Source organism: Cydia strobilella, chromosome 8 (assembly GCF_947568885.1).
Source record: "Cydia strobilella chromosome 8, ilCydStro3.1, whole genome shotgun sequence".
Taxonomy (NCBI): Eukaryota; Metazoa; Arthropoda; class Insecta; order Lepidoptera; family Tortricidae; genus Cydia; species Cydia strobilella.
The window spans coordinates 6,372,171-6,388,314 of NC_086048.1; the positions used below are offsets into that span (position 1 = coordinate 6,372,171).

General features: G+C 34.1%; 1 protein-coding gene across 2 annotated transcripts in view; it reads right to left on the reverse strand.

The window, feature by feature from the left end:
- Positions 1–2,749: 2,749 nt before the first annotated feature.
- Positions 2,750–16,144, reverse strand: part of LOC134743532 (serine protease nudel) — a 335,679-nt gene continuing 322,284 nt past the window's right edge. Inside the window, exons 13-27 of one of the 2 annotated variants that reach the window (XM_063677021.1) lie at positions 15,288–15,586; positions 14,449–14,564; positions 13,851–14,010; positions 12,224–13,238; positions 11,980–12,149; positions 11,778–11,891; positions 9,918–10,095; positions 9,341–9,772; positions 8,774–8,962; positions 8,540–8,696; positions 8,117–8,297; positions 7,526–7,714; positions 6,137–6,368; positions 3,907–4,038; positions 2,750–3,340 (exon numbers count right to left, since the gene is read on the reverse strand). In XM_063677021.1, coding sequence (XP_063533091.1) covers positions 3,019–3,340; positions 3,907–4,038; positions 6,137–6,368; positions 7,526–7,714; positions 8,117–8,297; positions 8,540–8,696; positions 8,774–8,962; positions 9,341–9,772; positions 9,918–10,095; positions 11,778–11,891; positions 11,980–12,149; positions 12,224–13,238; positions 13,851–14,010; positions 14,449–14,564; positions 15,288–15,586 — 3,886 coding nt within the window. In that variant the 3' untranslated portion in view covers positions 2,750–3,018. The remainder of the gene's footprint in view (positions 3,341–3,906; positions 4,039–6,136; positions 6,369–7,525; positions 7,715–8,116; positions 8,298–8,539; positions 8,697–8,773; positions 8,963–9,340; positions 9,773–9,917; positions 10,096–11,777; positions 11,892–11,979; positions 12,150–12,223; positions 13,239–13,850; positions 14,011–14,448; positions 14,565–15,287; positions 15,587–16,144) is intronic. The other variant, XM_063677022.1, reaches the window with a different exon arrangement.

Consider the following 16,144-nt stretch of genomic DNA (forward strand, 5'->3'; position numbering starts at 1 on the left):
CGTAGTTAATGAAAAAGTTAAATATACGACATCGCCCAACTTATTGTTGGATTTTACTAATTTATTTTTACCTAGGGATACACAATACACAAATATTGCAACACAACACATGTTAAATTACAATTCAAGCTACAAATATTGTTATATACCAATACCTACAACTAGTTAAGTTAAATGCAGAAATATTTACTAATGCAGATGGTGCAGTGCTGTAATCGAATTGGTTTAAAGGACCACACCGATACACGACAGCACAAAAATCATTGCCTGTCTGTAGTGTAAAGGCAGCGTTTAACACTGTTGTATAGTTATTACAAATCATTTAAAAGCTGTTGTCTAACAACATAGTATTGTGTATTTGTATTTCTTCTTATGATTAAATAATCCTCTTAATTATATAGACCCAAAGATTAGAACCGGTTCAATAGATGACACTGCAGTTTTTTTTATTTGGATAGATTCCATGACTAAATATTCAAGTCTAAATGGTCAATTATTTTTGTCGGCCAGACACTCAGGCGACGTTTACTTGGTTTTATATTATATATATTAATGTATTATTATCTTTTTATTTCAGTTTAACCTTATATTGAAAAAACTGATAATTTAATTTAAAATATTGATTTGTAATTCCAACCGCAATTGTATCGGTACTCAATAATTATGGTTTTTCGAAGCAGTATCTTCAGCACACGCAAGCACACGTGTTCCAAATTTATTCGTGAAAGTAGCCAAATTATTAACAGAGCCAGAATACGCAGTGTATAAAACACCAAAGTCCCTGTATTTTTTTACTGTGGGAAATAAGTAGTTTTTTTTTGTCTGGGCCTTTACCTATATATAAAAGGTTTAATTAAGTAATAAACTTCTGAATGAAAATACCTGCTGTTTTTTCTTAATTTTATCATGAAAATATGCGACACATTTTCAACTAAAAGGTACCACATTGTCGATTGTCGATAAGGTTGATTTCTAATTAAAGCTTTATGGAAATAGCGTCTTTATTGACAACCGACAATAAGTACCCTTTTAGTTGAAACCGGCACATATTTATACCTTTATTCCATGTCTAAAATCTTTTAGCTGCTAAACTTGTGAACCGATATGATTAGTGTCAGGTTCAGGCTATTAGAAAGTGGAAGTCTGGCAGTCGACATTATTTTATTTTTCAATCTGGAAAAAAGAGGAAAGTTGACTCCAAGAGAATCACATGGAGGTGAAGCCACAAACACAATTCGTATGTTGTAATTTATAAAATTACGCCATCTATCTATAAACGAACGGACCACAACCACATATTGTTCGTTCACGTTGATTTACAGCCTGCGACCTTTTATCATAAATGGCGTCCGTTTACGTGTCTGCTCTTAACAGCTCTAACCACTAGATGTCTCTACCAATTGTAATCTAACTAATTATATTAACTTTGGTATAAAATTTACGAATAGCAACAGCACGCCATTATAAAGAAGTTGCTTTATAAAGATGTCGTTTATACAAAACCAAAGATAGATATAACTCCGTAATGGATGGATACAGTCTAAGGAAAAAACGTGCCTCGAAAATCAAGAAAATTTGATTCTCGTTCAGAGGGTGCTACTAGCTTTGGCCTACTGTCGTATAGATGGCGTTGACTGTTTCGTTTGTTATTAAACAATTTTAACGCATATCAGTGAAAGAACATGGGTCAAAATCATAAAAATAATTAATGCAAATAAAAAAAATCATTTATCCATATTTAAATACATTTTATCGTATTTTTATAAATCATCATTTTTAGTTTTAAAGTGTGTCGACAGATGGCAGTGAATTTACTAGGGTTACAAAATTTACTATGACAGTACCGCTCTAGTATAAGTTACTCTATGTACAAAACCGATACTGTCATTGTTTACCTATTCTTTTCGTTTCCAAGATTTGAAATATCGATTTCTAATGGCTTTATTTAACATCGGTAACGTAGTAGCACAATCGGAATAGGACAAACTGCGAAATCTCGTGGACAGTGATGAAATTTGGTATATATGTTAATCAAATGTTAATTAAAGGTCCCTTTTTCATGACTACGCCATTTGACATTTGGGGACCTCGAGGAACCGCAGCCATCTTGGTAAATGTGTGCCTTCCTGGAAAAAATCGCATTTTACTCTGAATTTATGTATTCTATCGAAATATGGTGTAAGGCAACATTAAAACTTATTAAATTACCTTTGCGGAAAATTTAAATCTTCTTGTAGAAAATACTTGCTGTATCCAGATTGAGCGCTTATACCTTTCCAGGGGACATTCTATTGATATTAAACTTGGATGAATAGGAGAATTCCACTTATGTCCATACATTTGTCCATATTTAGGGTAATGGTTTTCAGTACTGATGATTCTCTACAGTCTACACCCTGAAGCCCAAGATAACTTCGTATAACGGATTTCTTCATATGACGTATCGATAGATTCGTCTTGACGTTCACAACCTGTTTACACTTGTTTTATTAAGGAAAAAATAATACAGCCGACTTGAGAGGATGCTGAATGTGAAATATTATTTTTCCTTCTTTTTGGAGTTTGTCTTATTCCGATTGTGCTAAAGGTAATAAAATTACATGAAAACAGAAAAGAAATCTCGTTTTTTATAACGCTATAAATTACAATACAAGGAAAACAGTGTAAACAGTGTAAAAATCCCAAGAGTAAGACGCGAAAAAATTTGCGGAAATTTAAAAAATAAAAGATATTTTATTTCTATATGCCATTATATTTAATTATAGGAGTAACTAAAATTTAAAACTGGACATTTCATTATAAAATATATTCTACTTATATTATCTTTCCTCACGCGTCAATTTGCAATAAATAAATAGAGCTGCATTACAGTTCTAAATCTTAACATAGTTATGTCGTGCACTATTGCAAATCAGCCAAGAAACTAGAATTTAGCCCTGAGACTACGAGTACAAGTAGTCCTATTTTTTCTATTGCTATCACCCCAAAAGAACGGATTTCTAGTAGGTAAATTTTAATTTAACGACATTCTATATTGAGCAAATAACATTGTTTGTCGCCAATATTATCCATTATAGCTCTGGCAATAGGAGTGTCAGTATTTCGCATTTTGATTCTAGTCTTATTATTAAGTACAAGCTCATTGAAAGGTTCTAAAACAATGCTCGTGTGTAAGTTGTATTCGTGATTCTCGGGCATTTTCAGTTGTTTCGCGTGGCCACTGAAGTAATTTAGTTCTCTGCAGATGTTTTCGAGTTCTAGGCGAGTGTGTGTTGGTTTGTCGTAGCATTTCGCGTGCCAGACACCGTGTGACAAGACTGTCACTATGCCTGTGCCCTTGCTGTAACAAGAAGATTTTCTATAAATATAACACAACAGTAACTCAAATATGCTTTATTATGGTTCAAAGTCTGCGCAGAACCACAGGGCGGACACGCTATACATCAAAAATCACTTGCGTTTCTATGTGTGAACGGCATGTCTGTACACGCGTCATGCGTCATAGTGTGAGTGGGTTGCTAAAAAATAGTACTAAGCGGGCAAACGGCCGTCAATCTGCTGTCGCGGGGCGAGGTAATTCGAGTCGGGGCGGGGCAGTGCGCGGCCGTTCTGTATGATAATACTATTACTTATTGTGTGGCAGAACTATCAGCTGATAGTGTGAAAAGTAATTTTCAACGCACATTATGAAGTAGCGTTATGGAAATTTACTTCGTTTTGAATATTATGGTTTTAAGATCCACAGGGCCGCATCGCACGGTGTGGATCAGGGACGCACTTGTGTGACTTTCTACACAAATAATACTAAAATCCGTTGCGTGCGATCCTCACGAATCACCTCAGCTACCTTACGAATTCCGAAGATTTGAATTTCGAGATTTGTTTATGAATTTTAAAAACACTTACGGGGCAAAAGCCTGAGCAGTTAGACCGAGACAAGACATCTCGTCCTCTCCGTTGGGGCAGTCTCTTACTCCGTCACACACCATGTCGTGGGCCACACAATAATCCGCTTTACTGCTTGAACTTGCTCCGCACCTGCAATACATTTATAAACATAATATTTACTTTCAAAATTACGGTTATTCATTGTTTATATGACACAGTTTCTTAATTATTACACTTTAATAAAAAAGTATTTATTTTATAAGTATTGCAAAAACTTAAAAACCATAAGACCTCGGTTACACCACCTAATGCTTTTATCCAGTTGGGCTATCAATCACATTCGGGGTTTAAGCTCGTTAGAATCAAAATCATCTCATGATGGCTTTACTGATAACAGTATAATATAGTCAGCAATAAACGCTCGTAACAAAAACTACTTCTACTAGGTCTGTAATTAGTTTATATCGCTCCAGTTTATAAAACAAGCGAAATAGAGCAAAAACAAGTTTTGTATGAAGAAATTAAATGCGCTGTATTTTTTTAGCTATGGTATCTAAAGCTACATAAACTAGTTGTAGACATAGATATACCTTATGCTATTGTAAGTAAAAAGTTTCAGAGCAAACTAGCTACTCGTTTTAAAATGATAGCGTAACTACGTTTGTAAGGAGAACCGAGCTTGCCGGGGACCCTTAATTTGTAGTTGCTAGTTTGATACCGGCGTAGCTCTACCAACTTAGTCCTAAATAAAAGCCGACCTTCGTCAATTAGTAATAATCGATCCAAAGCCATAAACTTTCATACCCCAGCCACATACTCGACGATTGGCATGGGAAGTAGGCAGTGACGTAGTGTGGTAGCGCTACTCGTCATCGGCCGCCATACTGCCCTGCATTACTTCCCTCCCTACTTCCCATACCACTTGTCGAGTGTGTGGCCGGGGTATTACCAATGATGTAGGTAGGTATCATCTCGCTATACCCAATATCCTGTTTGGAGTTTCTAGAGATATTATGAACTAGCTTATTTACTGAGTTAAAAAGAGCTTTTAACGTATAAAGTTTAATGACGTTAGGAAAGATTTATTTTACTTAGCTATCAATCTGAAAATAAATTTAAGAATGTTAACCACATAAACAAGGAATGTTTTTTTTTAATTGTTACCTCTAGATCAACAAAAACTCGCAAACAATTTCATTTATACGAGATATAAAAGTCAATCTAATTGCCGGAAGCACAAGTATATTTATAAAATACAGACTTCCTTGAAATCCACTTATTTGCTAAGCCGTTAAAGTGAACAAATAGTAATTTTGAGGCCTGTTTAGATAGTTATTTTTTTATTATGGATATGATCTGTAAGCTGTCAATAATGATATTTCTTCAACCAGATAAAACCGTTTCATTACAAGGTTATAAAGTTCGAATAGCCCTCTTTAGCGATTGTTATATTCAGCGAGGATTAATTCAGTATATATCTCTAGGTTATTGTTTTAAAGAAAGTACGTACAGCTGCTGAATACAGATTGGACTGAGGGTGGTCTGTTGTGTTTGTAGCTTCATGCAAATTGTAAAAATAGCTTTGACCTCGCCAATTTAATCTTTGCTTTCAGGATAAATGTTCTATTTAATAAAATTGTTTTATTTTATCGTACCTCACACTCACTCACTACACTCAGTCACTACATACTCGTAGTATAAAACAAAGTCGCTTTCCGCTGTCTGTATGTCTGTCCCTATGTATGCTTAGATCTTTAAAACGGTTTTTTAATAGATAGAGTGATTCAAGAGGAAGGTTTATATGTACAATTTGTAAAGGTAAATTAGTTGAACTACCCGTACAAAGCCGGGGAGGGTCGCTAGTGTGGGTATAAGTATATGTTAGTTGATGAACACTCACAAGAATTAATATTTTTTGAACTAAATCGAGACGGGTCATTATTATTTTAAAGTGTTTAGTTTTTTTCTGACACCGTTAGGTAACCACCGCCATCAAATTCTACTTTTATCAAAAACAAAAAATATGAATTTCGTAGTTACCTACTTTCAAAGTTACCGCTTTATTTTTATTAATTGAAGTGATAAATTAAAGCTACTCTTGTTATTTTTGTAATGAGTGCAAAAAAGTGATGTGAAACAATTTAATCTCACGACGGTAAAGAAATACCTGACGTGGCAATCTTTTTATTCTATACCTCAATTTTCAAGACTTGCACGTCGTCTCGTCTTTCGGCAGTAAAAAACTCACCTATGATTCTCCTTCGAATGGCATTTACAAAACTTGGGATCCTCGTCGCTCCTGTCGTGGCAGTGCAGGATGCCGTCGCACAGCCGCGATGGCATGACCATCGACAAATAGTCGGAGCAGATGGTCTGCCCCGGCTCGTCGGTGCCATCTCCACAGTTATCTTCACCATCCTTGAATAACTCCTTCGATACACATCGGCCGTTGTTACACTTTAATTCGCCGGTCTTGCATTCTGAAATAACATTTATGTGATTAAGTTGCTAGAGACCGAAAATAACCCTACCGTGTCTCCTATTAATATTTCGAGAAATCCTTGGAAGCTCTTTCAAACGGTTTAAATTATACTCATTTTTGTTTTTGTAGACGAGTGTATTGTTTTAATAATTATAGCCGGTATCTAAATATAAATTCTTAAACAAACACTTCTGGCAATATTGTTTACCTACTTTTCAAGACGAATATTTATAGCAAAGGAACCCTTTTTATTTATTACTGGAAACTCAATAGATTACCTACTTGCGTCATAACTATGTTTCCAATCTATTGAAAATCTGACCCGTAATTGCTCGCTTCATTTCTTTCATCAAATCAATTAATAAATAACAACAAAATGTGTTTGATCCTGTACTTACTTGACAAGTAGGAGTGCCTAAGCCAATTAACAAGTTAGTAGGTACTAGGTAGCCCGAGCGGACCCGGATGTAACCGAGAAAACGCGATAATGAGGAGTAAAAAGTTTCATAAAATTTTATTTGTGAATGTCAAACGATCAATAAATTATTCGGGCGTTAACACTTTACATTTAACAAAGTCAAATAGTAAGGTCAAAACTTAATTTAGAAGAATATAACCTACTTGACACATGACAGTACCGTCAAAAGACCTGGCACTTTATCAAAAAATTATTTTTTTCGTTTTATCTGCTTTGATGATCATTTGATTTGCATTTAATAAATGCAATATAATGATTTTGCTAAACAAACTATATGAAATTTGCAAAAAATAAACATAAGCATACATAGCGTTATATTTAACGAGAATTCTTACGAGGATCCGCCACTGTTACGTAAAAGTGACCGTTTACCTTGTACGGGCCGTTTGTTTGATTGCAACAATGTACTAGACGAGTACATGCTTTAAAAAGTAATGCTAGTAAGATTCCAAAAATGTATGAAGAGGCCAGACGAAAAACGATAATAGTCCATTTTACATATAGTAGTTTTTTTTTTCAAGTTTTGCAAAAAAAAAATGGTTTTTGCATTTTTTTATATACAGAAATTGTGGCATAAATAGTACAGAAAGTAACAATAATAATTATATATTAAGGCACTTCGAAAACGGACTGTCCTCATTTCCCTCAAATTCTTCCCATGTTACAATTTCACTTACCACATCCCCCAAGATAAGGGTCGTTCCTGCAAATCCGCTGTTTCCTCTCACAAGCCACCGCCGACTCGTCCGCGGCATCCGCACAGTCCTTCACCCCGTCGCACACTTGCTTCAAGTCTATGCACTGCCCGCGGCTGCACCGTTGCCCGTGACACTCTTCGGCGTCAGTTTCAGTTGCGTTGAAATTTGCTGATTTGTAAAAAACAGTTATGAGGATAAAGGCAAGTGGGCACACTACTAACAAACAAGCACATATTATCATAGAGATAATATTATTAATTCATTATGCTATGATTGCTACGATTGCCCTTTATTAGTTGCAGATTTTTTAGGTATTTACATTTTTGTAAGAACGTATTAAGTAAGACAATTTTTAATTAAGTTTTCTATTGACCCAACTTAAATCTATGTTCGAACTAGTGTTTTTTTTTATTACACAAGTACCTAAATATGAATAGCTTTATAATGCATAAACGATTACCTGTATGATTCGCTCAACAGAAAACCGAATCGTAAATTTTACCAGTCGGCCTTCACCTTACTTAATGTTTTTACTTTTGTACTTATAAAATAATGAAATAGCTAAAATACATAAATACACACCAAAGTTAACTTTTAGTTCGCGTCTCAGGTTTTGTAAATCGCTTGCTAAAATTCTGTCTCCTAGTCCGCATTCTCCTCGGTCATCTACAAATGTTGCTACTGGACGCCACCCGTGTTCTAAATGACAACTTATAAGTCCTGCCCATTGACGACGTACGGCCATACCTTCCTGAAATATGTTGATTTATATTTAAAAATTTGACAAATTAATTAATGATTTATTAAGTTCACACTACCATTTTGTTTGAGTTTTGCTTAATAATATTGTTTTTGATTTAGGCACATAAAAAGAAAACACTAAGAAACTTATGTTACTGGCCACCTTAATTGGCATAGAGACAGAGGTTAGTGACAATCACCCGGTGACAAACAACATCTAGGTATTAGAAAAAGTATGGAAAAGTAACTTACCGGACATATTTCCGTTTTTATATCGCGCTCAAAACACCTGTATTGAGCCGAGCAGTTCTTACTTGTCTCTTCTAGAAAGATGCTAATAGTATTATTATTATCATCTTGACCTACAGCGACACATACTGAGTGTTTACCTTCTTCTTCAATCTCATTGCTGAAAAATATACCACATGAATATTATACGTCGATACATATTTATTTTCATCATTGTGTTTAGATTCTAAAACTTACATGGAAGGAAGTGTCATAGGTTTCACCAAACTTGAGTATTTTGCAGGTTCTGCCAAGTGCAGGAGTGTAGATCGAATATAATATAATTCTACTTTCCCATCAACTTTGTGAACTTGTTCATAGGGACCAGGACTTGATCTTATAGTTCTGGGTGATCCCAATACAGCCGTAACATAGTGATGTCCTAATCTGTATATAGAGAGAGAATATAAATATCTATAAATAAAATTTGACCTTATGAAGGTAATCGAGTTAAAGGTTAAATTCTAAATACGACTGCAATTCTACGGTGCATTGCTGTAGATATCCTTGATAAATTAATATTTCCGGTGGCAATGGAACAATGAGATGCGGCAGCGAAGTTTCATTTGAAATTCAATCAAGTTTAATTTATGACAAATTTTATTTTTTTACAAATTACTTTTAAACATATCGTAGAACACAAAAAATTAGTATTTTACTGCATAGCTGCTGTGATCTTCGACGGCACCTCTAGCTAGTTGTGCTCGTGAGCCCTGACGTGGCTTGCAAAGTTATAATCCGACTATAAATATTCATGCAACTTACATTGAATCCCACAAACACGAGTGGCTTACTAATACCCATGATAGATCCAGTAAAATTCCCGTGCACTTGTAGTAACCTTCTGCATAAATTTTTGCTATCCACGGCCACATTTGTTTAGCAACAGGGTTGGCTGATCGGACTAATTGAAGTTCTTGAGAGTTGTCTACAAGGTTATCAACCAGGGAAGTGTCACAAGAAACGTACAGTGACATACATAGTTTTGTTATATTAGGTACGCAGTGCTCTTTTATAACTTGAGGTTCTTTGATAACTAGATGTCTAGCTGTTTCATTTTCACCATTACTTTGCCGGTACATGAATTGAATAGGTGCTTTTTCTAAGGAGTTGCGTTTTGTTCTTTCGTTAATCATTGATCGCAATTTGTCATTTTCTTTTATGTTAATATATTTCGGCTGATATCTATTAGCGGAGCTGAAAATAAATCATTCATGTTAATATAGGTAACTGAAATGAAAGTTGGCTCCATTGTTTCAGGATACCTACTTATTACTATTAATATAAATATTATTTCAAATTTAAACAACTTAATCTACTACCTATTCAGTTATACACCTACCTAAAACCTAAATATCGACAAGCGTGGTTTGCTTCAAGTTCTTGTTGTTCTATTGATAAATTGTCTTCGCACAAAATATGCCAATCGTTTTTTTGTTTTCGCGTTAGATATCCTTGGAGATTGATTACAGGGCTTCCATCAAAATCAAACATTACGTTTTGACCATTCGAAAGTGTATCTGAAAGCATAGTCATATTTATAATAAGGATCTGGTGATGTATTTTGGAAAGTTTTGTATGTGTTTTTACATTTTGCTTTTATATTCATATAGGGTATTTGACAACATTAAAAATATATAACGAATTGCTGTCATCCTGAAAGATAATAAACTAATAAAGTATATTTCACTATATTTGAATGTAAATTATGTTTATTTTTTGGAAAATAAACGAAAGAAAATTTAATATTTTTTGAAATTTCATCAGAGACGTGAACGCTCTGTGATTGGTTAACGCTCGGATGACGTCACACGCGGGTAAATTCTTGATTGTCTTGAGTGTTTTAGCAGTTTTATTTGTATTTAGTTAATTTTAGTTATTGTTCCACAGTTTTCTGATATATTCCGATTTATCCGTTTGTCGGTTTATTCGTATATTTATCGTGTAGTGGCACAATATTCATAAGAATCTCAAAATGGAGCCGAAATATGTGAAAGCTGATAGCGGCAACCTACCAGACATAGACGCATCAATGGTTGCACTTTTCTTTAAAGATAATCCGGATTACTATGCTGCGGAACTTAGAAATGTAAAAACAGCTGTGTGGGTATACGTAGAAATTGTTTATTTACGAACATTTCGATTTCGATGATACGAATACGACGACGATATATATATAGAATACGATGACGAGAATAGTATCTCCATACTGCACTTTAGTTTGAAAGAAAAAGTATGCTACTAACTACCTACTAATGCTGAAAGAGCTATGTTATGAGGTTATTTAGTAATACATTAAATACCTAGATCTTGTTTCGTTAAATAACAAAATCCGCTGCTTTAATTACCATATTTATTTACAGTTAAATATTACTTACAGCGAAGTGATCTTCACACATAAAAACATTTGTATGCGCTAAAATGCTCTTTGGGGTCTCTTAGCGCTAGTTTTAAACATTTTTCTTTTTTTGGGATTCGTTGGAATGGGAACAAACGATTTGTCTGGATTTTTTATAGTAGTACTTGAACATTGCGGCACTATACACCATTTATATACCATTTTACAGTGAAATAATGAATTCAATGCACATAAACCATAAGATTAACTAAGATCATTGACTGAGTTTACTTGCGCGTGACGTCACACGTGTCACGTGATCAGCCCCTTTGCGTAAACAGCGTTTAAGGCGCGTTCAAAATAAATAAACTTTAACATTGTTTTTTTTTAATATTTAATACAGGAAATTTCACGGAAATATCAATGTAGTGTAATTATTAAGTCATAAATAATGAATTAAAACCATTTTAAAAAATGAGTCAAATAGCCTATTATAAACAATCTAATGTAAGACCTAAAATAAATATAGAAAATTATAAGATTTATACATTGTACGTTAAGTAGTAGGCACGAGTTTCTACCTAAACACTTATGGAAGGACATTTTGATAAAATCTGTTAATATAATTTTATTATGCAGAAATTCGTCTTAATAAGTTTTAACAAGAAACTAAGTACTACCTGTGTTATTAAGTTACTAACCGACTTCCCAGTACGTCGAAATCTTATTTTTCTTTATCTATGCTATAAATATTATTGGCAAAACATTATAATAAATAACCCCCTTATTCATAGTACTTAGAAAACCTTTATTCAATTTTTTTCCTTTCTAACACACATAATATTTATAATAAAGACTACTTACAGCAATTTTGTTCATCTTCTCCGAGAGGACATTGTGGTTTCCCATCGCATACGTATTTTGAAGGAAGACAAATTGTACTATGGTGGCACAGAAAATGATCCTTATCGCACCCATCTAAAATGATAATATATGGGAAGCTGTTTTAGGTCTGATTTCGTTCAAAAATACATTTTAGTAAGTCAATTGATTTTATTTAACTTACAGCAATCTATTTCGTCTGCTCCATCTAAACAGTCATATACTCCATCACATATTAATTTATCGTCGAATGCTCGTAGATAATCAACACATGAGCATTCTAGTTCATCAGTACCATCTTCGCAGTCAGCTTTATGATCACAGCGTTGACGGTATGGAATACGCTGTGAAATACTATCAATACATTTTAGCGTTTAAACTATTCATTTAAGATAATATATTTAAAAAAGATCTTAATAACAACTTACCTGCGACATTTGTATTCTTTTGGAGTTACTAGCTTTTTCTTTATTTTCATTGCATGAAATTCAGACGAAATTATGTCTTCTATTTTTTCTATTATGGCATCAGGAAGTTCTCTTCCAGGCGATTCAGTATTACTAGTAGAAAAGATTGGAATACTTAAATTTTGTGGAAGTGATATAGAATTGTTTATTTTTTGTTCCTCGCTTGGTGTGTTGAGATTCGATTTAATAAGAGCGTTTTTTTCTACCGTATTGGTAGTCGTGTTAGATTTTGAAATGTCCAGTAATTTAGATTCAACTGCTAATTGATCGTCATTGATTGGAGTGGCATTTGACTCAGTAGAAGTATTTATGTCTACCTTTTTATCCGTAGTAGGTACTTCAGGTATCTCTTTGGTTTCGATCCGCGAAGCCAATGTTGTTTCTTCATCTTCAAATGGAAAAGTTGAAATACTTGTAGAAGAGTCCATTTCAGTAGGTGTATTTGTAAAAGGCAGATCTTCTGGTATGTCAGACTCTCTAAATTTGCTATGTTTCTCAAACATTAAATCGTCGTTATTTATTGACCTACTTACAGATTCTTGAGAAGCTGACGTAGTATCACCACGACTTACTTCACCGTTTGTATTGAGAGTAGTGCTAGTAGGATCTTCCGTCATATTTTCATGAGAATCATCCTCGTTACTATCTGATTCTGAACTATTCGGTATTTCGATAGTCGACGCAAAAGGCAGATCATTAGTAAAATCATTGCCTTTTTTTGCCATGTTATTTGATTGTCTTTGTATTTTTACATCGTTTTTATCCTTTGATCCATTGTTGCTTACAGTATCGTCAATTATTTCTTTCGACTTATCTGAAGATCTCATAGAAGCACAATCAGCTTCGTCTTCTCCTCCTAAGCAGTCAATAATCTTATCACATACGCGTTTATTTGGAAGACATTTAAATATTCCAGTGATGCATTTAAAGCCCGGACATTCTGTTTTAGGTTGAATTATAGGAAGTGTTTTTGAAACTGAAAAATAATTAAAAATAATGAATGTATGCATTTAGCTACTTGTTTTATTAAGGTAAAATTATTAAGCCTCGAATATATCAATACTTATATATCTACGTACAGTGTGGCATTGAAATTTATGACAAAACAAACATGTCAAAGTTAATAAACTATGATAATATATTATGATATACAACTCATCTCAATTACGGGGGCACCTACAGACTTTAAAAACATATGTAGGGGTAGGGATGTTTTCGTGTTCGATCCGAGCGTCATTTTGTATGCAATGGATATTAACTGAGCCTATAAGTTTATTAAATAAAATATGAGAAATATTAAGAGGATATAAATGCGTAACAAGAAGTTATTATGAAACACTAAGTTATTACGCCAAATTAATTAAGGCATAATAAGTAGATCGTGTGACGAATCCTACTCGATTATTTAAAACATCTTCAAGTATTTTAAGTAGTTCTCTAAACGAAGTAGAGAACTTACCTCACCTTAGTTTTAAATTAGTAGCTGTTCAAAAAATATAACCATAACAACTTCTCACGGACCGTTTTACGTAGGCACTTAGGTCTACTCTACCGCATTAAAAAAATATATGCTGGATATTATACTTACAAATATGAAATCTAATCCATTCTACAAAAAGACTGACCCGAGTATAAACCCCGGGCTCATCTTTACGAGCGCAGCCGTCTCCATGACTTACGATCCCGGCAATGTACCATTGTTGCGAATTCAGAGGGTTTCTGCACAGAAGTGGTCCTCCGCTATCGCCCTGGATTACACGACAATCAGTTTAAGCTTTGTATAGTGTAGGTAGGTCACGATTTGAAGTAAACTTAATGCGATATGATTTGATAATTGTACCCTTTTAATTAAAAAGTTGGAAGAAAAACTAGAAAACGAATAAGTTTTGGTTTTGTAGTTAAAAGCGTTTAATTAGCGTAAATTTAATCATGTGTGCGAGAAGTGCCGTTTTCAAACAAACGGCAGAAATGGTTGGTGAAATATAATTTGCACCGATTTGCCATACAAGTTGCCCAAGGTCGAGTCTAGAGATAAAGCGCTATTATAACTACTATACATATTCCATTAGAAGTCGATCTTATCGACTAGCGGTCGTCAAAAAAACGTCTGAAAACGTCACATATAGATATCTACTTAAATGGCGAATGGAATGAAAAAAATAACTTTAAAAATATGCCAAACGAACCTGACAAGCGTCCTTGCCTCCTTCGCTAAGTCCCGCACATATTTCTTTCCCAGCTCTATCCTCGCGATGTTTGCATTTCTCCCATACCGGCACTTCCACTTCCCTCATATGATCAGCTGTACAATCAATATACATATAAATCTGTAGAGCACAATTTCCGGCAAACTATAGTTAGAACGACTATGGAATAAGATGCAAATTCATCCACGCGTTTTAATTGAATATATTTTTTATAATGAAAAGATGAGCATTGCGTAATGGTTAGATTGTTATTTATACATCCAATTAAACAAAAAAAAAGAACCCCGCTCTTGATATTTAATCGAATTAAAAAATATAGAGTATTTTATTATATTATTAGTATAATAAAATACTATATACTACTATATATTATTAGTATAATAAAATACTCTATATTTTTTAATTCGATTAAATATCAAGAGCGGGGTTCTTTTTTTTTGTTTAATAGGATGTATAAATAACAATCTAACCATTACGCAATGCTCATCTTTTCATTATAAAAAATATATTCAATTAAAACGCGTGGATGAATTTGCATCTTAGCTAGCTTAGCATGTTAGCTATTAGTAATAGTATGGTACTAAAAATATAAAATGATGACTGATTAAATTATTAATTGAATTGCATCTGTTGTTCTTGCAACTTGTATTTACAAAATTTTCTATTTTTTTTACATATACGAGGGATATTATTGATAAATTAGTAACTGTGGGTTTATAAGTGTTCCCCGCTGTAGGTGCAACAAGACAAATATAGGCTGATGATTATCTACGTTTCAAAAACCAGATTTTTATAACGCATAACGCGAGTATACTCACGATCAGGGCCATGTTCAACCGTTGCTCCCCATCCCACCGCCGTGCAAAGCGTCTTCGGCGGCGGTCCCCATAGCCACTCCGATCCTGCAGTTTCGGGTCCCGGCAGGCAAATCGGACGAACCCATCTGCTAAACAGCATAGCCGGCTCTACTTTTAGCAATGATAAATCGTTTTTCATGTCAACACGGTCGTATTTGTGATTTACGATGATGTGACTGACGCGATGGTTCTGCTCCTGGGGTGAAAAGGAGAAGCGGCGAAGCATGCCAACTTCCACTTCGTAGTAGTGTTCCCAAAATCTGAAAGATATTTTGTTATATTTCTTAAATTTCAGAAGTTGAGTGAAATAAAGAATATGGCTTTAATACAACGGCGGTAAAATTATGAGGGTTCCGTACCGGAAGGGTAAAAACGGGACCCTATTACTAAGACTTCGCTGTCCGTTTTGTGTTGCCGCTATAACAACAAATACTAAAAACAGAATAAAATAAATATTTAAGTGGGGCTCTCATACAACAAACGTGATTTTTTTTCCGTTTTTTGCGTAATGGTACGTAACCCTTCGTGCGCGAGTCCGACCGGCCAGTTTTTCTAATGCTAAATTGAAATAGATATCATATGCTAATGAAAAAGTGACCAAGTCCAGCTCAAAATCAAAACCTCAAAATAAATTATTCCATAAAATAATTTGATTTGTTCCCTAGTTTTTCTAATGATGTAAGGAAATTATGGGATCATGGACCATAAACCAAAAATTAAAAATAAACTATATCTTCGGGACTACTATAAATCGTTGGTCATGTAAGTTAAATATCTTAATAGGTCCCCTTTGACACATAATTGATTTTTACATTGTA